The sequence below is a fragment of the Erithacus rubecula genome (genome assembly GCF_903797595.1).
Source record: "Erithacus rubecula genome assembly, chromosome: 13".
Lineage (NCBI taxonomy): Eukaryota > Metazoa > Chordata > Aves > Passeriformes > Muscicapidae > Erithacus > Erithacus rubecula.
Window position 1 is genome coordinate 402,035 of NC_136665.1, and position 26,447 is coordinate 428,481.

Genomic DNA, 26,447 nt, shown 5'->3' on the forward strand with positions numbered 1-26,447 from the left:
AGAGCTGTGCCAGGGATGGAGCCATCTGCTCTGGAGCCAGGCTGGGAGAGCTGGGGGTGCTCACCTGGAGAGGAGAAGGCTCCAGGGAGAGCTCAGAGCCCCTGCCAGGGCCTGAAGGGGCTCCAGGAGAGCTGGAGAGGGATGGGAACAAGGCATGGAGGGACAGGACACAGGGGATGGCTTCCACTGCCAGAGGGCAGGGATGGATGGGACATTGGGAAGGAGTTGTTCTCTAGGAGGGAAAGGAGGCCCTGGTACAGGGTCCCCAGAGCAGCTGTGGCTGCCCCTGGATCCCTGGAGGTGTCCAAGGTCAGATTGGACATTGGGGCTTGGAGCAGCCTGGGACAGTGTAAGGTGTCCCTGCCATGGCAGGGGTAACAAGATAATCTTAAAGGTCCCTTCCAGCCCAAATCATTCTGTGATTCTGTTCTTGAAAACTTTGAGAAAATTAGCGTTTCCAGGTTATTGTTGCTTTCCGTAGCATCTCTCCAATGTTGTTTGGTAAATACAGTCCATGTAATAGTTCTTATATCACATGATAAAATCCATACTACTGTAGGTACAGATTTTAAATTACTAAACAGCTGTGATCAAGGAGTTTAAACACACCAACTCAAAAGGAATGTGTCTGTGGCCACCAGTTGGGAATCTGCAAGTATGAGACAGGTTATTTGTGTTGGGTTTTTTTGCTTATTCGGTTTCAAATCCTTGTCAGGATGGGCTACAGGGACTCCTATCACTGAGCATCACTCACTTTTGTTTAGATTTGGGGCTGCTGACTTTGTGTTCATAGGTGGTGTCTAGCCAAGATTTGAACTTTGTTTGCATTTGATAAATGTAATTTGAGTCATTATTTTGTGCCTGTAGCCAAGGTCATGTGTCCTGTAACATTACTGGGGCTGTAGCAGAATGATTTCAAAGACTTCAAGTCAAAGTGCCTCTGTGGTTGTCTGATCGAGCATCCTCTATGTGCCTTGGTTTGTAAGAGTTTCTTCATTGAATCTGGTAATCCCTGACATGCTCAGAGAAACTGTGTAGCCTGAACACCTCAGGTATTGCCAGTATGGTCCAGTGCTGTACTGATTCTCCCAGCCCATCTGTAAATCAGGGTCTGTGCTAAGGGCCACAGTGGTCTCCACTGACAGCTGCTCTTCTCAGTATCTGTTGGGATGGGTGCATGGCCAGGCTGGCTGTCCAGCATCCCTGGCTCTGTTGGGATGGGTGCATGGCCAGGCTGGCTGTCCAGCATCCCTGGCTCTGTTGGGATGGGTGCATGGCCAGGCTGGCTGTCCAGCATCCCTGGCTCTGTTGGGATGGGTGCATGGCCAGGCTGGCTGTCCAGCATCCCTGGCTCTGTTGGGATGGGTGCATGGCCAGGCTGGCTGTCCAGCATCCCTGGCTCTGTTGGGATGGGTGCATGGCCAGGCTGGCTGTCCAGCATCCCTGGCTCTGTTGGGATGGGTGCATGGCCAGGCTGGCTGTCCAGCATCCCTGGCTCTGTTGGGATGGGTTCATGGCCAGGCTGGCTGTCCAGCATCCCTGGCTCTGTTGGGATGGGTGCATGGCCAGGCTGGCTGTCCAGCATCCCTGGCTCTGTTGGGATGGGTTCATGGCCAGGCTGGCTGTCCAGCATCCCTGGCTCTGTTGGGATGGGTTCATGGCCAGGCTGGCTGTCCAGCATCCCCAGCTCTGTTGGGATCAGTGCATGGCCAGGCTGGCTGTCTACCCCCAGCATTGTTGGGCTCCTAACACGCAGTTCACACCAGAAACAGTCCCTCTTTGTGACCTGTCACCTTCATGCTGTAACACTCTCCTAAATTCTTTCTAATGTGCAGCATTTGTTACTATCAATGAGCTTTTTTCCAAAGTTCTTTGTAAAAATGCAAATCACTTTGTTAGAATAAAACCTGACCCCAACAAAACCTCATGAAAAATCCTCAAGGACATGTATTTTTATTACTTAGACAATTTTGCATTAATTTATGTAAACAGTTATTTTCTGTTTCATTATAATTCTTAGTGTGAAGCAAATGCATTGCAGAAATCTGAGTTTACTATGTCAATGTTATTATATTTCTCAACCCAAACATATAATCTCCTTGGAAAATGGCCCATATCTGTTTTTCACATACCCATGTTGATGTTACCCTTTCATGCCTTGCTGTGCAAGGAATGGGGAGGTCAGTTTTTAACTATTTGTGTGTTTTAGTTGACAAGCTCCTGTTATTCTTTTGTGCAGGGCTATAGAATGTCAAGCTTTGCAGGAGGGAAAAGCGAGAAAAATGAGCTATTTTGTTACAAACGGGATGCTTTCAGCTTAATTCCTAATCATTATGGGAGACTGTGATGAATGTATCCTGCCTGGGAGTGCAGCATTTGCCTTGGAGTGTTTTCTAACAGGTTGTCAAGTGGTGTTAGGAATGCACCAGAAGTGACAGCTCCTTTCAGCACTTAGAAAGGTTTACAAGGAAGACATTTCCAAACTCCAGACACATAGCTCTGTTAAATATTTAGGAGCTGGGATACCCCAATCTGAAGAGTGGCTTTGTGACAGTAAAAGGCCCCTCTCCTCACTTTCCCAGAGCTTTGCAAGCATTGCTGCAAGGAATGCCTGTCCAGTCTCTTGAGTTGTAGCAGTTGAGCTACTCACTTTGTCTCCACTCTATATTCTTCCCACTCATCTTTTCTTTTGAATTTTACTTCCAGCAGCAACAGTGAGGAATTGAACCTTTCTTGGGTGCTGCATGCTCTGGAGCAGAAGCAGAGTGTTCCTGGAGCAGCTTCAGGGCCTCTGAGGCTCATGAGGTGCAGGAGTTGATAGAATCATAGAATTGCAGGATGGTTTGGGTTAGAAGGGACCTTAAAGCTCACCTGTTCCACCAGGGACACCTTCCATTAGACCAGGTCACTCCAAGACTTGTCCAACCTGGCCTTGGACATTTTGTGAGAAGCTGGGTATTTGCAATTATATGGCACTCTGCAAGGATTTTTTTTTTTTGTTTGTTTGCTTGTTTTTTCAAAACAGAGCAAATTATTTTAAAGGAATATTTTCCTGTATTTCCCCTCAAAGGTCCCTCGCTAAAATTAGAAGCAGGTTGGGATTAGAACAGTCTTGATACTGCTGGATGCTGCTCTTCCACAGATCCAAGGTGCACTGAGGAACTCTCTATCTTTTCTCTGTGTGTGTTAGAAATGCAAAATGTGGCACAGAAGCATTAAATTACTTGGTGTAGGAGGCTCAGCAGGGCACAGTGTGAGGGAAGAGCTGAGAAAGTTTCTTTCCTAGATCCATTGAGCCACTGTTAGAGTTTAAATTAAGATCTGTGCATAGATCATCACTTTTCTGTTTTCTAGCTATTTTATGTTCATATCCCTCAGTATGATTAATTTCAGCATGTCTGAATAAAGGCACATATTAACTTGGTCAGTCTTCCATGTTTTATGGAAACAGGGAAGTGAAAAGTTCTGAGATGAACTCATACTGAAGGCTGTATAGGCAAGTCTTCCATGTTTGCCTGGCACCAGGACAGCTCTTCACTGGGAACAAGATAATATATGTCCAGCTCAGTCAGGCTCCAGTCACTGAGGTGATAAAAGATGTGGATGGTACAAGATGTTCTTCTGTACAGAGCTCGAGGTGGCTGCTGCAGCTCTGGCCAGTGAGATGCTAATGGTGATGATGAAAGACCTCACTTTGCAGCTTCCTCCTGTAGGACAGGAGAGGGGGCAGGCATTGATCTTTCCACTGTGGTGACCCATGATAGGCACCTGAGTGACCCACATGGAGCTGTGCCAGGGCAGGTTTATGTTGGGTAACAGGGAAAGGCTCTTTCCCAGAGGGTGCTGGGTACTGCCCAGGCTCCCCAGGGAATGGTGACATTCCCGAGGCTGCCAGAGCTCCAGAAGCCTTTGGACACTCCTCCCAGGGATGTGCAGGGTGGTCATTGTTGGGGTGTGTATGCAGGGCCAGGGTCTGGACTCTCTGATCCTGGTGGGTTCTTCCCAGCTCAGGGGATTCTGTGACCAGGGGGATCTCCTCATTCTCAGGAATCTCCTGGGCTCAGTACAATGCAGGGCCAGGGTCTGGACTCTCTGATCCTGGTGGGTTCTTCCCAGCTCAGGGGATTCTGTGACCAGGGGGATCTCCTCATTCTCAGGAATCTCCTGGGCTCAGTACAGAGTCAAGTGAGAAAGCTTTTTAGTGCTGCTTTTATGTGACACAAGGTGATTTTGTTAGAAGAGTGGTCACATTAGAGGTGTATTCATGGCTGTGTAAGAAAGATGATTTGAGAAACTCTGAAGATCTTGCCGACAGTTTGCTCCATCTGTCTGGTTTGGTGGGGGATCTTGGGGTGTTTTGTGGGTTTGTGGTGGTTTTCTTGCTAATTTGAACTTCTTTGAGGTCATTTCCTAAAATAAATGTACTTAATGTGTAATTGAAGTCTGACAACTCACCCTTCAAGGACATCATCATGAAGCCTGAAGGGCTGTTCCATGGGTATCTTCTAGGGTTGGTAAGGCTGCCTAACCTGAGGTTCACTAAGAAATGCAACAGAGTCCAAGGGCTTTATTTGGGAGGCAGAAAATACATATTCTACTCTCCATCCTGCCCGAGGGGGTAAGGGGAAACATGGGAGTGAGAGAAAGCAGCATTTGGCTTGAAGAGGAACTGAACTGGAGAGTACCATCCTAAACCATGATCTCAGGCCAACTGAGCATCCTATTGCCTGGACTGTGATTAATTCACTGGTAAGAATATTTCACTTTGAGTGTTCTACAGATTGAAGTATACAATTGCTAGGTTATAACAAGATGGGAAATGGTAGTAATAATGGGATGAAAATGCTGCTTTCTTGTTAGAAAGGAAGGATTGAATGCTGCCCCAAGATGAAATTTGCCTGAGCAAAGCTAAATCAAATTTTGCTGGTTCTGCTAAATTCTTCATGCTTGTGTTAATTTTGGTTGGTGAAGCTCATTGGCCAAAGGAGCAGTAATGTCTGCATGCTGTTTGGTAACACTGGGTAAATAACAATGTTGATGCCTCCTGTCAGGCTGCAGAGGATGGTAGGGCATCTCTGGCAGGGTCTCTCGTGGGCAAGAGGTGGCATCTCCCTTCTTTAGGAAAATGCCATATCTGTGTAGCAAACACACAGCAAAGAGAATCATAGAATCTTTGAATGGTTTGAGTTGGAAGTGACCTCAGAGATCATCTTCCAGCCCCTATGACCCTTCCACTGGACGAGAAAATATAAGGGGATTTCATACCTATACAAGGAGTTAATTTACAAACTGTCCTAGAGTAAAGAGGTGAGATGGAATAAGAACAAAGGGGATGGCTTCTCTTAGAACACAAGCACTCTGCTGTTGGGTTGTGCTGAGATAGGTTTTAATGGTCACAGCCCACTGGGAGGCACAGCACTTCAAGGGCAGTGGATTCTCTCTGTCTCCTCTCCCCCATTTCCACCTGTCTGAAGGTGATTTTTTTGGCAGCCGCACTGAAATGTGTCTCTCCACTCCTGCTGTGGGCCAGCCCAGGATTAAGCCTCCAAGGGATGGCTGGAGCATGCCTCCTGTGCTGACAAGTCTAGCACTGGAATGAGGGTAATTTACCTGCCCAGTTACTGTGTTTGTGGGTTACAGGAATTCGGTGAAACAAAGTGCTTTTTAAAAACACAACCAGTTGTTGCTTAAGCTTCAGTGAGTGCTGGGCTCAGAAAGGATTCCAGAAAATAGTGAAACACCAAGTTCTCATGACATACCTGAAGACGTTTTTTTTTTTTGTGGTTAGGGCTTTTTCCTTTCAGAGAGGGTCTGGTGTCATGGAGCTTTTTTTGCACACTGATTTCAGAGTTTCTATTGAAAAAGGTGTTTTGTGAGGCAAGTTGGAACTGTTTTGGTATGTTGTCTGCAATCACAAGCTTAAGTGGAGCCTGTGAAGCACTAGCAATTAAGGAAGTTAAGGAGGTGTTACCTATAATTAATCTAATTGCTTGTGACAAGAATTTATTAAAGCATCTGTTGTCATGGTGTGGTTATGTTGGGAGGTTTTCACCTGTAAAACACACTCTGCTTGTGGTGTTGGGAGGCTTTTGCCTCTAAAACACATGCTCTGTCCATGGGGTTGTGTTTCTTGGGTGTGTTTGTGGCTCTTTTGGGATTGGAGACGAGGTGTTGACTCCCCTTCCTCCTACTCTTGCAGGATGAATTGCTGAAGTTCTGAGGTTCAGTAGAAGATGTGAATCCCAGTGTTCCTCTGCTGTGTAAGGCTTTGAGATATACTTTAATCAATTTAGAAAGCAGCGAACTATGATTGAATCCAGCAAAAAAGCATGCTCAGACTCTTCTACTATGCCAAATTTAGCCATAAAGGTCTGAATTCAGCTTCTAATTTTCCACAGATTTCTAGCAATGACTCAGGCAAGTAAGAAAGTCTTCCTCAGCTCAGTAAGTGTTCCACAGCTCCTGTTCACTGAATTATGAGTATCCATGGGGACAAGGTCTGCTTTTATGCCTTTGGAAAATGAGTTCCCCTGGGAAAGCCTCCCTGTGCTTCAGCAGCGCCACTGACAAATAGCAGGCTGTAACTTCACCGTGGGTGACTGACTGAAGAAGAATGTTGGCTGGATTCTGATAGGGAATGAAGCTATAAAATTTGTTTTCTTGATTTGCAAGTTATCTGATGGCATCTGCTGTTTGTTCACAGAGAAGGGATTTTATCCTTTTGGAGTGCTTTAAGCAGTAAGTGCTTATAACTGAGTGTATGGGGTGTGGGAGTGAAAGGTCTTGGATGCTATTAAACATGTATTGCATAGGCAGGTGATACTAAAGACATAGGGCTGGTACATGAGAGCAGAACTATGTTCCTGTCCATAAATCCATGGGAAAACGACAGGCAATTCCACAGGAGATAGCTGGCAATGGATCTTGTGGCTGATTTCACACTCAAGCCATCTTTCTAGCAAAAGTACCTACTTGGAATGAAGATGTGAAAATTGAATGATCTGAACAGATGTTCATTCTGCTAATGTAGGTATTTGATTTCTGTCCCTGGGTTAGAAGTTTCTGGGTTTTCTTTCATCAATGTGGGTCAGGTTTCTCATTGAAGGTGAGCCCTGTGCTTGTTTCTGACCTAATGCTCCCACTTGCCTTAACAGTCAGGCCCTCATCTGCTCAAAATGAGACAAAATTAAATAACCATCAGTAAATGCAGCTATGTCAGTTTAAGAGTTTAAAAACAAAACACAAAACTCCCAAGGAAACAGTATTTATAGGCTAGCTGGATCCAGAAGTCCTTAGGCCAGGAAGTAGGTAACGTATCCATGTGTCTGCAATAGTTTAACATTTTTTAACGTTAGTGAAAATCCAAGGTTTTAAAAGGATAAAATTTTTTAAATTCTGTGAAACTGCAAAGCAGCACAACTTTCTAGTTTGCAACAGCTGTGCTCCAGACCCTGCTCCCACACAGTTCTATGCATTGAGTGTGAAAAATTTATGTAGTCTTCTTTGCAAGAACCCTTTTCTTCATGATGGGGGGAAGGATTGATTCCCAAATCTGTTTGCTTCTTGCAAGGAATTGGACAAGTCACTTGACCTCATTTGTTAATCTTGGACGTCTTCTGAAGGCTCAGGTGAAACCCAATCTCCTGCTTGTATAAATTTCACGTCCTTAGAGCCCATATGTTACAACCTAGAGGAAATGATGCTTGGGGATGACTAACTGTACATGTTCCTGCTGTTAATTTGGGTTCTATTCCAGAAATTTAATTTGTAAGTTTTCTCTTTCCTTTTGTTAAGACATTTACTAATTCCTGTCTTTGCTGTTTTTTCCCATAAAGAATTTAATGAAGGGATAAATTTTATATTAAAAGAGAGGCATTGGTTTACCCCGGTCGTGATGAGTAGGGTGAAGCAGAGAACATACATGTGTTGGATTAGCAGAAATTTGATTATTGATAGGATATTCACTTCGTATCTTCCTGCTGCAAACATCATGTTATTCCAGTTTAAATGAGTGTGGGATTTACCAGGATTGAGGCTGTAAAGTGCACATTGGAAGTTCATGGAATCATAGAATGGTTTGGGGGAAGGGACATTAAATCCCATCTTGTCCACCCCCTGCCATGGCAGGAACACCTCCCACTGTCCCAGGCTGCTCCAGCCCCAGTGTCCAACCTGGCCTTGAGCACTGCCAGGGATCCAGGGGCAGCCACAGCTGCTCTGGGCACCCTGTGCCAGGGCCTCACCCCCTCACAGGGAGGAATTTCTTCCTCATACCCAGATGATCTTTAAGGCCCCTTCCATCCCAAACTGTTCCATGAATCTATGACTACCTTTCTTTGTCATGACCTTTCCAAACAATCCTGTTCTCTATCTTAAAATGTAACACCTGCAGGTTGTTTCAGGCTTAGACCCTTACCTTCAGGATGAGGACATTTTGCCTTGTGTGGGTTATATGATGGGGAATGAGTGTCTGTGACCTCAGTGAAGGTTTCTTGGGTTTGGATTAAATGCTGAGTGAGTCATGCAGTTAAACAGGTGTTTCTGCTGCTTCAGAGTAGAAGACACTTCAATCTTTAAGTCCTTTCAGAATCAGCTTATGTTTTTGCCAGTGACTCATGTGTCAGATTCAGCCTGGAGGAATTTAGAGGATTGGGCCCTAATGGCAGCAGAGACTCCTGTGGTGGAGACTGCAGCCTTGCCTTGTCTCTCCAGCTGGAAAACAGTGCTCAGATATCAATCTGATGAAAAAAAAACGCAGATTTTTTTTCTACTGTGATTGCAAATAAAATGCACATTTGCCTTCCAGAATCACTTTGTTGCAGTTGCTAAAATGATCCTGCTCTTAATATGTAGAATATGCAGAATATGATTCTTTGCTGAAGGATAAAAGTTACCAATAAACTAGTGGTGGAAAGGTTTTCACAGTGCTCAGAAACGAGAGTGAAGGACTATGGTATTACTTTTTTTTTTTTTTTTAATTGGAAAGTATTTGCAAATCTGCTGGATCTGTGTGGCCACCTTTCCTTTCCTCTGCCAGCTCCCACTCTGCTCTTCCTGTCCTGCACAGGGACTTGCTCCTTCTCCTTCCTAACAGCAGTGTGCCTGATTTATTCTACAGGTTTTAAATTAGAAGGAAACTCAGCAGTAGCAAAGAAGCGATGGATTTGAGAGCAGTTCTGTGGCTCTTCTTGCCTGACTTGTTAGACAGCCTTGATTTTTTGTTGGGTTGGTTGTTTGAGGTTTTGGGTGTTTTTGGTTTTTTTTTTTTGGTTGTTGTTTTTTCTTTAGGAAACAGGCAGCTGGTGCAGAGCAGCAGAGGTGCTGCTTGGCTTGGCTGTGGCTCTTCTATGTGCTGTTGTCCCTGTGGGGCACGGGGGGCTCTGGCTGCCCTGGGGACCCAGCAGGTCCCTGCACACCCTGCACTGCCCAGCCTCAGGGCTGCTGCTGCTGCTTCCTGGGCAGTGTTTGCTCTGATGCTGCTCCACATATCTCTGAGGCATCAGAGAACCCTCAACAGCCCTGGTACCAATGGAAATGCTCCCCCTATGCACACACAGCACTGTGGCAGGGTTTTGTCATCCACCAAGAGCTAAAATCACTGTTCCACACCTGTGTTTCCTCTGATGGAGTCTCCATGTGTAGCTGACTTGTTTGTAGCCATGGGAGTTCTCGTCCCCATCTTGAACTGTCTGGGATTGTGGGTGAGGGCAGGCTGTGGGATGCCAGTGGCTGATCCTTTGGCATCTTGACTACAAGTCAGCTGTGCTCCCAACTAATTCACTCTGTGTACATAGGAGTGCACCTCGTGCAGACATGCCTAAATGACTTGAGAAAAGGTAGAAGTCTGAGGGTAAAATATGAGCTAATAAATCTTGGTGATTGGTGAACCTTTTGGCTTTCTGAGTAAGAGCAAATTCTAAAGATCCTAAAAGCTCCATTTCTGGGGCAGGAGTGGGCAGTGCTTTGGCCAAGGGGGGCAAACCAGACAGACATGATGGTGGGGTCTGGGATGGAACTCCCCTGCTGCTCTGTTTTGTCCTCCTAAGAGGTTGAAGCGAGTGTCTGGGCTGCCTGTTGGAGGGTTCCTTGTGCTGGGGAAGTCCAGGCAGCCCTGGAGCTTATCCTGAGCCATGGGAGGGGCATGTATGTGCTGGGCAATGTTCAGCAAGGGCCCAGAGCTTGTGGGAAATGCCCTGAAATTCTCTAGGAAAGCCAGAGTAGTAGAAAATAACATTTTCACATTTCTAATCTAAAGAATTTCCATGCATATGCAGTCTATGGAAGAAGCTGAAGGACAGCTGGCAGCACTTCTTTTACCAAAAAGAAGTCTGTAAAATGGAGCAGAACAGCAAAAACATAGAAAAAATTGTTTGTTTGGGTTTTTTGGAAGGTGACATGGTTTTAATTTAGCCTGAGGCAAACAGGATGGGCTGTAGAGCCCAGTGTGGTGAGCAGGGACCTCAGGTGGTGCTCCCAGGAGCAGCTGAGGGTGGTGGGAGCTGTCCTGGCTCTGAGAACGTATGTACCTGCAAATGACATTCTGTGGGTATTGATCCCTTGGATAAGGAGCTTCACAACTCCCAAACATGAAGAAATAGCTGAGGGTTGACCCATCATGCCAGGGGTGTGTTCATAGTGCCTGAAATATTAGTGTTGTCATGAGCATGGTGTAGCACAGGCATGCCTTTGTCTTCTTGATACTGGATTTAGGCCGAGTGCCCTAGTTCATACACGCTGCTGCTCTTCTTACATAAAAGATTTTATAATTGCTCTTGACACAAGCATAAATCTAAAATTCTGAATACCCTGGCAATGCAGAGCCTTTATTTTTGTCCATCACTAATAATAATGTCTCATTTTGCCTTATAGGACAGAAAACTCACAAAAGTAGAGAGGCAGAGATTTAAAGAGGAAGCAGAAATGTTGAAAGGTCTACAGCACCCAAATATTGTGAGGTTTTATGACTTCTGGGAATCCTGCGCAAAAGGCAAAAGATGCATCGTGCTGGTTACTGAGCTGATGACCTCTGGAACGCTGAAGACGTAAGTACTGCGCTCCTGGCAAGGGACTAAGAATAGCAGCAGACATTTATAGCAAAATCCTACTTTTATATGCTGAAAAAAGCCATCTCCAGATAAAAGCGAAAAATGGAGCTGTTCTCTGGTGTCTGTCATTTGTCCCCGCATTTGAACCACAGTGGTTTGACAGGCAGAGTTTTGGCCTCCATCTCTTTCTGCCTGCTTCCCTGTTTCGATTATGCAACTCGAAGCTGTTCTCTGGCGTTTCATCTTCCGCCCATGACATTTGGATTTGTCAGGGTGTGTTTTGTGCTTGCTTTTGTGCTTGTATTTGCATGTTTTGTTAGGGAATTCAAATGGAATAGCACTTGAATGGTAGAATCTCTTAGAAGCTGAAGGTGCTCTAGGTTATCTTCTAAGCAATATTAATTAATAGCTTCTGGCACTGACAGTCTTGTTAAGATTGATATAATGCGGTTGGCATGAGTTCTGGAACAGATTTTTCAGCCTAAATGGAAACAGTACTCAGCCAGTATGCTGCTCTGCCAGTGCATTAGCAGGCCCTACATCTTCCCCAAACGTCCCCTCCCAACCAGCCCTTCAGGTAAATGGAAAGAAATGCAGGTGCGGGGTACAACGGTCCAAGTTTTGTAGTTGAAATTAAACTTCAGTATTCTTCTGATTCAAAATATATGAACATATTCTAAAGCTGTTCTCTGCATGAAATGAATTGCTGAGCTACTAGACTTCAAAATATTTGGTTGTATTTACACCAAAAATGCTTATTATCATCCTCCCTAAAACTGAATGCTCTAATTCTTCCTTTCAAAAGATCTGTTTCATTGATTTTGGGATATTTCTGTGCTGCTCTTGTGGCATCTAATAAGGAGCTTTTATCCATAATGGAGTTTCAGCTGTTAAAGCTCCTCAAATCTCTAATAAAATGTTTTCACTTCCTTTATACCCATTTGTGTGTATGTTGTGCTCTAGGTATCTGAAGAGATTTAAAGTGATGAAACCTAAAGTCCTGCGGAGTTGGTGTCGGCAAATCCTGAAGGGTCTTCTTTTCTTGCACACAAGAACTCCACCAATAATTCACAGAGACTTGAAATGTGATAATATTTTTATTACTGGACCAACTGGATCTGTGAAAATAGGAGACTTGGGTTTGGCAACACTCAAGAGAGCTTCATTTGCCAAAAGTGTCATAGGTAATGCTTCTGTTCTCCTTGGCTTCCCTTGGTCAGTATCGTGGCTGTCTATTCAACATCTTCCTTTCCCATTTTGCATTAGTGGTTTTTAAGTTACAGATTGCTAGTGAATATAAAAGTGTGTTTGGGTCTGTTGCTTTTATACCACTATAAAAATGGGAATCAGTGGGTAATGATATCATAATTTCCTCGTTCTTCCTTTATCATCCTTAATGCATAGGGAGCCCAGTACCAGTGAAGTCAAAACAATAGAAATTTCAGATATGTGCTTGGCTGCTGTGGGTCTGCTTAACCTCATTGATTTTAGTGAACTCACATTTGTTTATATTTTTTAGGTTTCTCTGGTTTTTAACTTCTAGTAATTGGTGGTGTTTTTCTCTGTCGAGGGTCAGTTTTTCTTCAAATAATTTTTTTGCAGGGTAACAATTGTTCATGGGACATAATGGAATAATATCAATAATAACACTGGCAATAACAAGTAATGCAAATATTGGGAATAATTCTAGAAGCACCAGTACTGGGAATAGTATCAGTAGTACCAATACAAGGAGTAGCACCAGTATTGGTAAGAATATTAGTAGTACTCATACAGATTTTTGTAAAACCAGTTGTGAACAGAGTACCATCAAAATAAGCTCATGTCTGAAAGGAATTTGATACTGGAAGGGCTGCAAGATGCTGGCAAAATGTGTGCATTCATTTTGGCAATAAAACCAAGCTTATAATTTTCATGAGTAGTGCTGCTCCAAGGGGAGTATTAAGGAGGCTTGGAAACACTGATGATGAGTAATGCTGCCCCTCTGCAGAGGGAGCAGCTCTAAAGACGCATCAGTAGCTGCATTTCACATCAGCTGGGAGGGATGAAGTCAGTACCTTGCAGTGTCTCAGTGGGAGCCCAGCCAGGTCAAACCTACTCCTGCCAAGAGCAGCTGAGTGGGTGCTGAACAGCTTCATGTTTAGCTAGGCTGTTATGTTGAAGAATGCTTGTAGGTATTCCTTTCCACCCCAGGGAGTGGGGGAAAATGTCATTTTTGTCCTGTTTTGGAATGGGGCCAAGTATTCCATTTGTTCTTAGACTGTTACTGTCACTTTTTCAGACTTGTTTTAAATGCTCTATAATTCATGAGGTTCACTCCTGCTGCTGAGTCGTGTTCCTTCTAAAGCAAGGCAGCAGCTTCAAAATAATTCCCTGTGGCAGGTGTTAACCCTTTCTGAACAGCAGCCTCTGCCTTGGTGGCAGCTGGAGCAAACATCTGGAGAGAGTGATTACACTGGGCCTCCATGTCATGGGTCTGGCTGATTTGCTAAGGCTGGAGAAATGAGTGTCTTTGAGGTGGAAGGAACTTAAACAAGGGAAGAGATCAATTTTGAATTGCAAAATTAATTTTACAGACATACTTGTTCACAGGTTAGGTCGAGTCTGCTTCAGAGATGTGTGCAAAAGCAGACACGAATTTTGATGGTTGTCCTTTGTTACTTTTTTATAAAAGAGTTTAGGACAAAGCAGAGAATGGTAGAATGGTTTGGATTGGAAGATACCCTAAGGATCATCTTGTCTGCCATGACTGGGACACCTTCCACTATCCCAGGTTGCTCCAGGCTCCATCCGACCTGATCTTGGATACTTCCAGGGCTGGGGTTTCTTCAATTTCTTTAGGGACTCAGGTGATGGCTTGTAACTGGAGGAGGGGAGATTTAGATTGGATGTTAGGAAGAAACATATTACTATGAGAGTGGGCAGGCCCTGATACAGGGTGCCCAGAGCAGCTGTGGCTGCCTCTGGATCCCTGAAAGTGTCCAAGGCCAGGCTGGACAGGGCTTGGAGCAGCCTGGGACAGTGGAAGGTGTCCCTGCCTTTGGCAGGGAGTGGATGAGATGATCTTTAAGGTCCCTTCCAATCCAAACCATCCTGGGATATGCCAGAACTATTTTTTTCTGATTATATATTACTTTAATGACAGTTGTGCTTTTGCTGCTGATTAGTGATGGCATAGCATAGCACTGCTGGGATTTGCCAGGGCTGGGGGCAGTTTGGGTGCTGAGGCTGGACAGGCAGAGTTTATATGAGTCTTTCTCACGTCCAAAACCTGCCACTCTTTTTAGGTTCCCGGCAGCTTGTCCCTTGACATACCATTGCACTGATCTCTCTCCCTTCATCCTTTCTATGTAGAAAGGAAATAAACTAGTCATTATTCCTAAGCATGAATTACACTGGGATACAGTTCCTGGAATGAATCGCCCAAGTGTTGATAGTTTTCTGTTTTGGTATATAAACCCCCTTTTTCAGGGTAGTTTGCTGAGCAAACATTGCAGGTGTTGGAAGTTGCTGCTTGTCTGTCCCCAGGCTGCAGCTCCTAGAGCCTCACTTCATATTTACCCGGTTGTGTCAGATTCCTGACACCCTAATCCCTATTGAGTAGGACCTTGTTCTGAGTAGCCTCATTGATTTGTCCCACTAAACCAGTGACAGAATTAGGTTTGATGTTTTGTGCATGACTCTGTACAGATTTGTGATACTGCTGGCTTCCAAAGTGCTGTCTTCGTGCTGGTGGTTACTCTGTGTCTCTGGAGGAAACAAAAAAAAAAAAAAAGAAAAAAGCCAATTTTCACTGATAAATACAAGAGGGAAGTTTTTTATTTCTTGTCTCCTTCCCCCCACCCCCTGCTACCCCTGTACGCATCCTTCTCTCCAGCTGGACAGAAACCATTCCATCACTTCAGTATGGGCAGGAAATGAACCACAGCTCATTTTCTTGTTCACTTTTGAAATTCTTCATTCTTTCTTCCCCCTCAACCTCCACCCTGCTTCCCCTCCACCCTACTTCCCCCACTTTGGATTACTGTCAGCAAGCCATGGGCATGTAAAGTGCATAACATTGACCTTGGCTTTCCTCCCTGGGGGATGCTTGATCTCTTTTGAAATGATCTTGCATACACCTGTACACAGTTGTACTGGGCACACTTCTTACAGTGGAAAAAGCTTGTGGTTAAAGGGATTTAGACTCCTGTAAAAAAATCACCATTGTTTTGTGTGTCTGTGTAGGCACACCAGAATTCATGGCCCCTGAAATGTATGAGGAACACTACGATGAATCTGTGGATGTCTACGCATTTGGAATGTGCATGCTGGAAATGGCTACCTCAGAATACCCTTACTCAGAATGCCAGAATGCTGCTCAAATCTACCGAAAAGTAACCTGTGTGAGTACACACCCTTCATTGCTACTGGATCTTGTCACTGCAAGCTTCAGAAGCGTGTTTCAATGAGTTGTTGGTTCTGCTGCTGAGGTGTCTGAGCTCTGGGTTGCACAAACCTGTACAGGCTGATGTGTAAGCTTACAGTTCTACACTTGGAGTGTGTTTGACTGGATGCAGCTACATCACATATTTTCAGTAATCTTTGTCACTGATTTTTATCTCTTATTAGCCACATATACAGCCCAATGGGCTGATGATTGTTGGTTTAACCCGTCTTAGAGTGTTGTTTTCAGCCCAGAGCCACTCAGAAATAATTTTAAAGCCTACAAAAGGCCTCAGAAACTGCTCAGCAGTGCAGTTACCTTCATCTTGTGGCTGTAGCAGCTCCCTTGGCATTGCAGGGAGGCCAGTGTGTGCAGCCATGGATCTGCTGGCTGCTGACCATGCTCTGCACTGGGGACTAGCTGCAAACTGTGCTGCAGCTTCTCAATGCTGTGGAGTGGGCTTGATGGCTCAGAGAAGTTCCTTGCCTTTATCCTAGTTATTCAAGGCTAGGTTGGGCAGGGCTTGGAGCTGCCTGGTCTGGTGGAAGGTGTCCCTACCCATTACAGGGGAGGTTGGAATGAGAATGTCTTTAAGGTGCCTTCCAAACCCAAACCATTCTGTGATCCTAGAGGCACATGGTTACTCCATGTTGTTATTCTGTGGTTCTTTATTGCTGTGTTTATTTCATCTGGCACAAGGGATGTTTGCTCTGTTTTGGTGTGGTCCTTCAGATACAGCCTAAAGGCTAGCAGAGTGGGCAGCTTAGGGGACACCTCCTTGGCCTCTAGAGCTTCACACAGTGGCTACAAGGGGTTCTTCTCATTTTAGGCTCTGTAGCTTCATGTCCTGCATGTGAGACCAGTCAGGTACCCAGTGCCACTGTGGGAGCTGGAATTACTGGGAATGTGTGTGTGCACCTGGAGCCATGGAGAACATTGAGTTCTTCACTGCTCCATGTACCCAGAGGAGCTCTGTGCACACCTTGTAGCCATCTGGAATATTGGCAATTAAGACTTTGCAAGGCTCCTAAGTGTCATTTATCAAAGCAATATCCAAGATGGCAAAGAATAATGATTAATCAGAGGATTCCTAATTAGATGTTATATTTCAGGTTTTAGACTGAAGTACCCATTTTTTTAACACTGATGGAAGCCTGAGCCAACTCATTTTCAATGGCAGTAACTTTTACACAGCTAAGGTTTAGGTAGTAAATTATTATAGCTTTGTAAAACTGGCTTTATACTGGCAGCTTCAGAGAGGTGGGAGATGATGTTTATCACGTAGAACAAGCAATGACAGAGAAGGTGTTGAAAGGTCATTGTAAAGGGTATTTTTGAAGCAGAACTGTCTGTTTGGGAAAGCTGAAGACAAAAGCAGCAGGTACCAGCATGGGTGGTGTGCTGTTTTCAGCTGAATTTGGGATAATAGCAGTGGGAGCAAAGGCACCAGGATTCCTTAGATGGCAAAATTTGCATTACTGTTTCCAAGGAAAGGGTTAACCAGATCCCTGTGGAGTGGAGGAAGCCCTGTCAAATGCCATGAGCTGCACAACTGTCAGGCAGGAAGGAGGAGCAGGGGGTGGACCTCTGGGGTGAGGGTGCAGGAGGAGCCTCCTCCTGGGGGAGATCCTCTGTCCCAGGAGGAGCCTTTTGGTGGGCTCAACAGGTCCTCCAGCATAGCCGTATCTGCAGGGGAGCTGCCGGCAGAAGGGATCCTGCTCCACGCCGCGTGAGTGGCCCTGGGGTCTGAGGGATGCAGCGGCTCAGGAGGAGGTGGAGGAGTTTGGGGTGCAGGGTCCTGAGCCAGCACCATGCAGTGGGCTCTGCCCTAGGCTGGGACGGTGACTACAGACAGAGTAACTGAAATCCCTTGGGTGAAGAGTTAGGGTTGGTAATACGGCATCTTGTGCAAGCCTTGAGGTGTATAGGCTGAACCCAAGAGGCTGAATGAGACTGTTTTCTTCCAGTATTAGATTAGGTTTGGGGCTCTCACTAGAGCAAAAGGTGGCTCTGACTCTCTTGGACAGAGAGGATGCAGAGTCCCTGAATGCTGCAGCTCCTCAGTGAGACGTTTACTTCTTTATGAAGCTGGGGCTTTCTTGCACCAGAAATATAAATCATATTTTTCGTGTTTTAAACTGAGAGTCAGTGCATTGTGTTTGCTGTGTCTAGTTGCTTGATGTCTTTAAAAAGTATAAAATAAAATAATTTTATTTTCTTACCTTGGGCTCAGCATTGCAGTGGTAACCACAAGAGGTGTTGATAGCATCCATAGAGGTTGGAATTGCTGGTTAGAGTTTGCATCAAGGAGCGACAGCCAACAGAATCTTTAGACTACCTACCTTCTGTTGGGTCCCACAGAGCTGACGTTCCCTCTGCTGCCCAGCACAGACAGGGCATTATTTCTGTTTTGCCACTGTAATATCTTTTTCAGTAGTTTCTGCTTTGTGTCCTAACACTACCATATCCTTGCCTGCTACTAGGACATGAGATACACCTCAGGTCCTGGCTGTTCAAGGAAGACATTGGTTGTCCTTACTGGTGTAGAAAATGTAAACATTGCCTTTCTGAGACATTATTATTTCAGCATGTCACATTCTGCATTTCTGTAGTGTAAGATTATTATGCTTAATTTATTTCAGTGACCTTTTATTCTGTCTGACTGTATTCTTATGGCTTAATTGCTGCTTTAGTATTTGGATTCCTGTTTTTCCACATGTGCCTATATGTTTGCAATTGTCCAGGATAAAGTGGTGGTCATGTTTGGGAATGTGCAGAGGGCCTCATTTCTCTGCCAGACGAGACATGCTTGTTCCAACTTGTCACTTCTCTCTGCTCTTCCAGCCCGAATAATGGAGTGTAAACATTAAAACAATTAATATGTACCATAAATAGAAAACTCCTCTTTTCCAAGCAGTGGGGCCAAGCCACATTTACCACAGTTCACTTTGAAGTGATTCCTGGTCAGCATATTTGCAGTGCCCTTCGTTCTGATGCCATAATCTCATTTTTCATGCATAACTTGATGGTTTTTCTTACTCAGATTTTTTTTGTGTTTAATCATTCTGCCAAGTGATTCTAATGTAGACAATAGTGATGAAACATCAGAATCCGTGACCTTCCCAGGCTGCTCCAGCCCAGTGTTTTCTTAGGGATGCGCAGCAGAATGCACAGCAGAGCAGCTGCATCTCCAGGGAGTTCCTGGCCATCTCCTTGGATTTAGTGGTACAAACCTGTGCTTCAGAACAAGCCACCCTGTGACAGTGTTCTGGTTTGCATACAAAGCTTTCATATTGTTTGTTCTCATAAACTATTGAAGGTTTTTCAGTATTCACAGGCTGTATGCCATAGTGCAGACAGCCAAAATAAATGCTGTGCCTGTGGCATAATGACAGCAGGCAAATAATGCTGTGAATGTCATTGCATAGACTTCTTTTGGAGATCTTAGATCTGCAGGTAATCCTTTTAGTTTGGCACTAAGATGGAGCACCATTCTAGAGTGAAAGAGAGATGAGTTTATAATTGTACACAGTGATGTCATGGAATAAAATCCTGGTAAATGGAAGATTTACCTTAATTTAAGTGTATTCAGAGATGCGTGCCAGGATGCAGCTTTTTTTACATGACTGGAGCTTTTTTTGGTAGAAGGTTTTTTCCTTTTTTAGGAATGACATGAGCCTAGAGTTACCTTCAGGTGAAAGGTACAGTGGTAGCCCAGAGAAGGCTGTCTCTGGGGTGAAAGGGCACTTCTCAGGGCCAGGAAAGCCTCTGGAAAACTGACTGACATGGGTCAGATGTGCCAGTGACTCGTGTGGCATTCACTGTGTCCCTTCAGAGCATCACGTGTTGCCCTTCCAAAGTGTGCTCTGCTGATGGAAAATGGCAAGTGGCTGTTTTTAGACCCTGCAGAACAAGCAGCACGTTTCTTCCTTCAGCTTGAGGGATACAACTTTCATGTCTGTAGCTGCCTGTACTGGGGGGCAATGGATCACAAATCTAATTGCATCAGAAAGAATGGGATAGGAATATGTGGTGGTGAGGAGTCAGAATAAATCATCCTGTTTGAGACAAATTCTCAAAATAGAAATTATTTGATCTCTCATTTTCAGAGATCTTGGGTTATATATATATTTTAACGTTTGAGGAACTTGTATTATCCTTATGCCCCTTATGCCACCCAGCAAGCCCTGTCTTTCATGTATTTTAATTTATAAGAGACTGTACAGCTTTCAAACCATCATGGATAATTTCTTAGCTAATACACTTTGAGTTTTGGTGCCATGTTTCCTCTGGAATGCTCAGGGAAGACAGATGGCTTTTGTTTAGGTGAATGAGATGAGTCCTTTGATGGCAAATACAGTCCCCCTTCATTGTCAGGGCCATTGTGCTGTAAGGGAGGGTTTGCAGCATCCCAGTGAGATGGCCTTGGAGAGTTTAATGAAGAGTAAGGAACAAAAGCATCAAATAGCACAGGGGCAGGGAGAAACACTTTGACAAAGCACTCTGTTCACTACTTCACTCTGCATGTTATGTCCCTGTTTGTTTTAGTCATTTATTCATAGCTTAGCTGTTCAGCAGATTAATACAATGGATGTTTGGAGAGGATTTGGTATTCTATGCAAAGATGGGGGAATATAAAGTGTTGATGGAAGAATTGCTTTTTTTATTTGTGGTGGCAATTTGTAAAGTCAATATTGGGAACCAGCCATTGGGAATCTGATGCTCTGGACACCCTGTGCCAGGGCCTCCCCACCATCACAGGATGGATCTGATCTAAACCTGCCTCTCTTCAGGTTAAAGCCTTTATTAGGTCTTATTACCCTTTCTTCCTGGAGAGGGTCACACTAATAGGGAAATCAGTTTTCTCACAGCAAAAAACAGTGAATTGAAGTGTACAGATTTGTTCTTCTTTTTGATGAGGAACACACTAGACTCCCTTCAGTGAAGACCTGCTGAAAATACATTTTGGTGGTGCTTTGTTTTCTCTCATTTCTAATTCAGGTATCAGAGCTCTCCTAAGAGCTCACCTTGGCACATTGGAGCCAGCCTGGGCACTCCAGTGCCTTTTGGCACATTTTTCTAATACACAAAATTTGAATCCTCATCTCATCAGTAAGATTTAGGTTTGCTTAAGCAAATCATTCTTTTAAGTGGGTTCCAACCAGCCAGCCACATGTACAGATTATTTTGGTTTGTTCTCACAAAAATGGGCTTCTTTGGATCTCTGCAGCTTTCTGCTGAAGCAAAACCAAGCAGCTGAGTCTGTGTGACTGTTCTGTATATTTATTACTATATTTTCAAAATTTATTATTTACATATTTCACTCTAGAATTTTAAGACAAATAGGGGGTTGTTGATATAAAATTATTAATTAATAAAGTTTGAAGTAGAATCTGAGTCTTGAATAGCAACAGAATGTTCATAAAAGGATAAAAGTATAATCTGATCCTGGAATATTAGGAAATTCTCAGGCTTCAGCCCTCTCTGAAATTCATTCATAAAATTTATTCAATTCAGTGTATTACTTGCAGACACTCTTTGAAAATACTTGTTTTCTTCTTTTAATCTACTGGGTGAGGCAGAAGTCCATGCTGCAGGGCTCCTTATCTACATGAGCCATTATTTACTGTAATTTCAGAGTGAAAGTTTAAAAGGATTTGAATGGAGCTAAATGTCCAATTCCCATTCAGTTATGTACTTAATTACATTCTGGTTTTTTAGATAAAGGAAATTGTGTTTCCTTTTTGTTCTGGTTATTGACTTCATTGGAAGTACTTGTGTCCTTAAGTGGTAGGGTCTAACTGCATCATCTCGTCTCAAATTAATTTTGCCATATTTTCTTCCATATGCATCTTGGTTTAGTAGGTAGAAGTAATAATGTGTTTTTAAAAGGGAATCAATAAATTCTGTGATTTAAGCTGGACATCACAAATAAACTTCTTGTGTTGCCACTTGTCATCTGTAGCTGAATATACATGGGTATGGGGACACTGATTCTGCTTCCCAGGGTTGTCATCTGCAGTGGGTACTTGGGTTTTCTCCTTGAAATGCCGTGCTTATAGGGTGCTGTTCCAAATAGGTTCCCAGCAAAAAATGCTAACATTTGACTGAGATTTAACTAGATTTATAGGTTGCATCTGTTCTATCAGAAGCTATCTGTTCTATTTCTATAGAAATTCCCAAGGGGAATTTCTGGCAGTATCCTGGGAAATTCAGGAGCAGTGCAGAACTGTTGAGTGTATTCTCTTGCTTCCCTGCTTGGTTTTTGGGGTTGATCTTTAATTTTTTTATGTAGAGGAGAATGTGTTGGAGAGTGTTTGGATCATGGAAAAGGAAGAGGTTTGTGGGAAACAGCAATATGGAATATCCCAATGTATTTTTGGCTCATTTTCTGTACTAGCTACCTGAAGAAAACTGTAATTATTTGTCTTTATTCATTTACTGCTTTGAGAATTATGTCAAAAATGTAAAAGAAATAATTTCAGAAAATGGTTATTTTTGAAATTTAAAATTAGCTGTTTCTTCAATATTCACTTCAGACCCAGAGGATGCAAAGGTTGGTAAAGAAAATGGGATATTTTCCCTGTGTATGGCTGAGCTCATGCAAACTAGTGTACTAATTTTGAAGTACAATGGTATTTAGAAATATAGTACCCCAAAATCCTCAGCTCAGTTTGGCATTAAGACTAGCAACTTAAAAGTATTAGCTACTTCTGAGGTTGAATTACCTTTAAAATGCAGAGAAAATATGCTTAATTAAGAGGTATAATGTAATTCTTTTTCACATTAAATTGTTTTTCTCTATGCTTTTAGGGTATAAAACCAGCAAGCTTTGAGAAAGTTACTGATCCTGAAATTAAGGAGATAATTGGGGAGTGCATCTGCAAAAACAAAGAAGAAAGGTTTGTTTCAAGGGTTTGAATTTTGTATGAAATAATGTATATACAAGGATTTCAGAACTGTCTGTCTTTCTGCTCTGGTCTGGGGGTCTCCCCTGTGCAGGAGAAAAAGCAGCATGGAAGTGCAAATATAAATTATGTCCTGCTTTCCTGACATTCAGTGTCAGGATAGGCAGTGCTATTGTGTCTCTCAGCCCCTCAGCATCACTGTGGAGCTGAGCTAGGGTATTCTTGCAATTTCCCAAAAAATCTCACTGAGAAGGTTCTGTGGGGCAGTGAGGGTGATAAAGGTTGGTGTGGTAGTACAAGATCATGAGCTGTTGTAGCAGATTTCATTGGCCTGTGGACATGGAGACATGTTGTGCCTTATTTCCAGCTTTGGTTTTAAAAACTGATGTTTTACTGGTCTCTGCCAGTTGTGTTGTGCTCAGTATTTTCTGACTTCCACAAATACAGTTTTTGGGGACTTCAGCTGACTGCCTAGAGAGAATCTCTTCTCTGGTACTCTGTAAGGTCAGATACTTAAGTTTAACAAAGCTATAATCTGCATTTCTCTAAGTGTTTGTGGTGTATGAATACTGCTAAAGCTTTGAGAAATGGGAAATGTCACTTTTTCAATTTCACTTCCTTTTCAAAATCTCATGTCTTTTCAAAAAGAGCACAAGTTCACTGTGGGTGAGCACCAAATGTAGTGTAAATGTTTCCACCTTTAACAGCAGTTTCTTGTTGCAGACCTTTTTGAAATTGTTGACTTGCAGTGTTTGAATCTTCTGTATCCTTTGCAGATATGAAATTAAAGATTTATTAAGCCATGCCTTTTTTGCTGAAGATACTGGGGTAAGAGTGGAACTTGCAGAAGAAGACCATGGTAGGAAATCCTCTATTGCCTTAAGACTCTGGGTAGAAGATCCTAAGAAACTGAAAGGAAAACCCAAAGATAATGGAGCCATTGAGTTTACTTTTGATCTGGAGAAGGAAACTCCTGATGATGTTGCACAAGAAATGGTAAAATACACTTCTGACAAAAATACTATAGAAATTTTCTGACAAAAATCTATAGAAAATAGTGCATAAATCTCAAGGGACAACAGAGTAAAGTAACTTCACTTGAACCACTCAGGGTGTCCAGTTTAGGCACTTTGCATTGATTTTTGGAATGACTACTGCAAGAAAGAGGTGAACAGGGAACAACTAACTGAAATGTACTGTGTGAAAACAGATGCCTAAAATCACAATTTACATAGCTTAGGGACCATGGAGATCTGGTCCACTATATTTTGCAAGCCCTTCTGCCAGTTTCTATAAGCTGTTGAATGTCTTTGAATTGATTTGGAATCTGTTTAGCTCCAGACAGCAGCTAGAAATGCATTAGAAGAGTTCAGAAGTTCAGTCACAAAATACTCTGCATTGAACTCTCTGAAACACTTTTCCCCATCTTTTCTGTTGGTGTGCCTTAGAAGGAATGTAGATGAGAAAGGTCTGTGGCCAGCTGCTCTACTCCCAAACTTTGAGAGGAAACTGGATTAGGAGTTAGGAGTTAACTGAGAAACTGAGTTAGGAGTAAGCTGTGGATTTTTTTAACAGATAAGTTTTACCTGCTGAATTTTTGTATTTTTATAATTGTGGGCTTTTATCAGAGAATCTGTGTTAGAGTTTCACCACCTTATCCTTGAACTCCTATTTTGATGGTGCTTGCTGCAGTTGTTTCTGTGTTCTAATGTCACAGAGGCTTGGGATCAGTAAGCACTGAGCCAAGGGTCTGAGCATTCCTGTGCTTGCAGAAACGTTCCTGTTAGACTCTAAATCCCCAGGGATCCATTTAATGATGTCATCACTCCTCGTGCTCTGCTCAGGGGGCACTCATTTTGGTAATGCTGCCTTGCTCATCTGGACCTCGTCACCATCTACTCCAAGTTTAGTGGGAGGAATTCAGGCTCCTTTGTCTTCTTATCCTTAGTTTGCAGTAGGTCCAACGTTTTTGCAACAATATATCATTAGTGAGCTCATTTAGTTTAAAAATTGCTCTGATACGATTACTTGCTGTTATATTTTGCATTTAAATATTGATGGGAATATTTGGAGTTTCAGAGTTCTCTAAGTTGCTTGGTCCATAGTTGTGATGTTTTATTTTGAAGAGGAAATAATTGTCGTGAAAAGTATATTTTAAAGGCTCCTGCCCAAACTACAGGGACTCTGTACCCTTTCCCAAATAATTCCCAAGTAATTTTAAAATAGGTGTTCTACATTGATGCTTATCTAAGTGACTGCCTATGAAATGTTTTCAAACCTGAGGCTGTTGCAGGGGCAGACAAGGGACATATTTATTCCTAAATGTCCTTTTCTAGTCCTTATGAATGGTGAAACACCAAAACCATGTGCTTTCACCAGTTTATTGCTTCATGTGCTGTGGAAGAGAAGAATGCAGGAGACCTTCTGAGTGGAGAGAGTTATTTATCATTAGTGATGGGTTTTTGGTAGTCAGGCAATTCCACTTGCCCAAACGATGTGGGCAAAGGGAACTGGAAGTGTTCTAGTGGGTTTGGAAAGTGAAGTTAGCTCTCCCAACCAGTGGTTACCTCAAAGGGGCATGGCTTCATTAAAATGTGTTTTAAGATGCTTTGCACTCATTAATTTTAGCAGTGAAAATCTAAGATGTGAAGCTGTCTTATGTTTGGGCAAGAGAACGTCAGGAAACCCTCTACATTTCCCCCATGGATGTAAGTGCTTTGAAATCTGTCAAATGTGCATACTAAGAATATAGGGAGAACAGACAAAGCTCTGGTAGGTCGTTATTAAATGAAAAGTCATACCCTGCACTGCAGAAGATTATGCAAACAAATAGCACAAAGATGAATTTCCATTTTATCTGTTGAGCAGTTGAATTCTGAGAAGCCTCATCCCGTTTTCCATCAAATGGGAGCAGTCTGCTTTTTCTGTGTAAAAGTCAGTCAATACTGACTGACTTCACTGTTGAAGAGAAGTTAATTTGAGACATAATTCTGTTAACCATCTTGTCCTTCATGATTTGCTGTGCTATCAAGCAGAGCAATTTGGAATGGTTAAGGCAATAAAGTCAGATTCAAGAGCATTGTGATTCACTCCAGGTGCATTGTTCAGAGATTCTTTTTCCTGTTTTGTCTATTCTTTTAGTGTTAGAAAGAAAAAAGAGGGAAACCCATCTGCCATTAAACTTGCTCTCCTCAATGGATGTTTAGTGCTGGATAATCAGAGCCAGTATATATTCAGGTCTTAGACGTTACATCCTAGGTTTTTTGATGCATTAGGGATAGAAGTCTTACCGAGAACCCCACCCTGCCAAGCTTTTGAGTTCCTGTTCTTGTCAGAAATAAATTCACATGAGTTGCTATTGTTTCAAACTGACATTTTCTCTGCTGGGAAGAGGTTCCAGTTTGGCGTGCGTGCTTGTGTGCCTGCCCAGCCGTGTGCTTGGCCCTTGCTAAGTGTGTGCTCCTGTGCAGATTGACTCGGGGTTTTTCCACGAGAACGATCTCAAGATCGTGGCCAAGTCCATCCGTGACCGCGTGGCGCTGATCCTCTGGCGCAGGGAGCGCATCTGGCCCAGGATGCAGGTGGAGGAGCGCCGTGACTCGGAGGCTGCAGACAAGCTCAAGGCCCCGCAGGCACAGCAGGTCCAGGTCACCTACCTGTCCCACACGGGCCACCACATCCTGTCAGAGCCCGAGGAGCCAGAGGCAGACCAGCACCCTTTCCAGCAGAACCTGCCTGCCAGCGTCACCTCTGTCGCCTGTAAGTCTCGTGCTGGCTTCTGGGCACACGGGGTGAATGTCTGAGGGGAGACCCACAGTGACCTGATGTGGGTGGCTTTGAGCTCCCCTGCAAAACATGAACAGCTGGGACAGATGTGTGACAATTTTGAAAGCGATGATGTTTCAAGAAAACAATATTATGTAGATATCGCTGTATAACTCTATATATATTTTGCTACTAAACAGTTACCACAGTTTCTGTTTTACTCTTTTGGGCCTGTGTGTAAGCATGTTTAAGTAAAAGATGCATTACTTTTAGCAAGACACAGCTGCTGTTTCAATTCAGGTG

At 43.5% G+C, this 26,447-nt stretch overlaps 1 protein-coding gene across 10 annotated transcripts in view; it reads left to right on the forward strand.

The window, feature by feature from the left end:
- WNK2 (WNK lysine deficient protein kinase 2) overlaps positions 1 to 26,447 on the forward strand; it is a 94,516-nt gene that overhangs the window by 23,870 nt on the left and 44,199 nt on the right. For all 10 annotated transcript variants that reach the window (XM_079317503.1, XM_079317504.1, XM_079317499.1 and 7 more), the window contains 6 exons: positions 10,870 to 11,042; positions 12,009 to 12,229; positions 15,273 to 15,430; positions 22,285 to 22,373; positions 23,156 to 23,375; positions 25,850 to 26,138. In XM_079317503.1, the coding sequence (XP_079173629.1) occupies positions 10,870 to 11,042; positions 12,009 to 12,229; positions 15,273 to 15,430; positions 22,285 to 22,373; positions 23,156 to 23,375; positions 25,850 to 26,138 (1,150 nt within the window). The remainder of the gene's footprint in view (positions 1 to 10,869; positions 11,043 to 12,008; positions 12,230 to 15,272; positions 15,431 to 22,284; positions 22,374 to 23,155; positions 23,376 to 25,849; positions 26,139 to 26,447) is intronic.